At 56.0% G+C, this 1928-nt stretch overlaps 1 protein-coding gene across 1 annotated transcript in view; it reads left to right on the top strand.

Annotated features, from left to right (window-relative positions):
- Window positions 1-554: 554 nt before the first annotated feature.
- Window positions 555-1928, top strand: part of LOC108510136 (pyrroline-5-carboxylate reductase 3-like) — a gene marked incomplete at its 5' end in the record, with an annotated part of 6264 nt that continues 4890 nt past the window's right edge. The window contains 2 exons of the mRNA XM_017839825.1: window positions 555-762; window positions 1018-1082. Of these exons, the coding sequence (XP_017695314.1) occupies window positions 555-762; window positions 1018-1082 (273 nt within the window). The remainder of the gene's footprint in view (window positions 763-1017; window positions 1083-1928) is intronic.

Here is a 1928-nt window from a genome sequence, read left to right as displayed (position 1 = left end):
GGTTTTAGGGATGCTGATTTTAGGAATGCTGGTTTGGGGATGCTGATTTTCAGGATGCTGGGTTTTGGGGTTGCTGTTTTTGGGGTTACTGGGTTTTAGGGTTGCTGGGTTTACGGTGCTGCTTTTGGGGTTGCTGATTTTTAGGATGCTGGTTTGGGGTGCTGGTTTTTAGGGATGCTGATTTTAGGAATGCTGGTTTGGGGGTTGCTGAGTTTGGGGTGCTGGGTTTTAGGGATGCTGATTTTAGGAATGCTGGGTTTGGGGTTGCTGGGTTTGGGGTGCTGGTTAAGGGGTTGATGGGTTTTGAGGTTGATGGGTTTTGAGGTGCTGGCTTTGGGGTTGCTGATTTTTAGGGTGCTGGTTTGGGGTTGCTGATTTTGGGATTGTTGGTTTGGGGGATGCTGGTTTTTAGGGTGCTGGTTTTGGGGTTGATAGTTTGGGGGCTGCTGGTTTTTAGGGTGCCGGTTTTGGGGCTGCTGGTTTTTAGGCTGCTGGTTTGGGGTTGCTGGTTTTTGGGGTTGCTGGGTTTTGAGGTGCTGCTTTTGGGGCTGTGACACCTCTCCCTGTCCCGTGGGCAGGAGTTGGGGTGCAGGACCACGCACTGCAACCTGGAGGTGGTGCAGAGGAGCACCCTGGTCTTCCTGGCCACCAAACCCCACGTGCTGCCGGGGGTCCTGGAGGAGATCCGGCCTGCCGTGGGCACCCACCACATCGTGGTCTCCCTGGTGGCCGGAGTCACCATCCAGACACTGCAGAGGGTGAGCCTCCTTCTCCTTCTCCTNTCCCTGCCCCACAGACAGTGGGGCCACAGCCCTTCCCTCCTCCCCGGGTGTCCCCGATTGTCCCCGTGGTGTTCCCAGCAGGATCCATCCCCATCCCCCTTTAATCCCACTGGGATCCCGCAGGGACTGGGGGAGGGAATCCCATCCCTGTGGAGCTCGGGGGGGTCCCCACCACCCTGGGGCCGCCCTGGGTGCTGAGGACCCTAATCCTGCCCCTGTCCCTGCGTATCCCAAGGGAAGGTCCCGGCCGGCAACATCCTGGCCAGCGCTCCCTCGGATAAAAACCTGGAAGCTTGGAGGGTGAGTGGGGCCTTTTCCCCCTTTTCCCACCCCTTTGGCTCATCCTTCCCAGATCTGGGTGAGATCCGGGCACAGGACCCCGAGCTGTGTCCCTACATCCGTGTCCAGGGGGGCTGGGTTTGGGGGGGCTGGGTTTGAGGGTGCTGATTTTGGGATTGCTGGTTTTGGGGTTACCGGGTTTTGGGGTTGCTGGGTTTAGGGTGCTGGTTTTGGGGGTGCTGATTTTTAGGCTGCTGGTTTGGGGTTGCTGATTTTGGGGTTGCTGGGTTTTGGGGTTGCTGGGTTTAGGGTGCTGGTTTTGAGGGTGCTGATTTCGGGATTGCTGGTTTTGGGGTTCTGGAGGTGGGGGTTGGGGTGCTGGTTTTGGGATTGCTGGTTTTGGGGTTACTGGGTTTTGGGGTTGCTGGGTTTAGAGTGCTGGTTTGGGGGTTGCTGATTTTTAGCTTTGGGGTTGCTGATTTTGGGGTTGCTGGGTTTAGGGTGCTGGTTTTGGGGTTGCTGATTTTGGGGTTGCTGGGTTTTGGGGTTGCTGATTTGGGGGTTACTGGGTTTTGGGGTTTCTGGGTTTTGGGTTTGCTGATTTTGGGGTTACTGGGTTTTGGGGTTGCTGGGTTCAGGGTGCTGGTTTTGGGGTTTCTGATTTTTAGGATGCTGGTTTGGGGTTACTGGGTTTTGGGGTTACTGGGTTTAGGGTGCTGGTTTTGGGGTTGCTGATTTTGGGGTTGCTGGGTTTTGGGGTTGCTGATTTTGGGGTTACTGGGTTTTGGGGTTGCTGGGTTCAGGGTGCTGGTTTTGGGGTTGCTGATTTTGGGGTTGCTGGGTTTTGGGGTTGCTGATTTTGGGGTT

Source organism: Lepidothrix coronata, unplaced genomic scaffold (assembly GCF_001604755.1).
Source record: "Lepidothrix coronata isolate B3197 unplaced genomic scaffold, Lepidothrix_coronata-1.0 Scaffold499, whole genome shotgun sequence".
NCBI classification, from domain to species: domain Eukaryota; kingdom Metazoa; phylum Chordata; class Aves; order Passeriformes; family Pipridae; genus Lepidothrix; species Lepidothrix coronata.
This window is presented reverse-complemented; position numbering and strand designations above follow the sequence as displayed.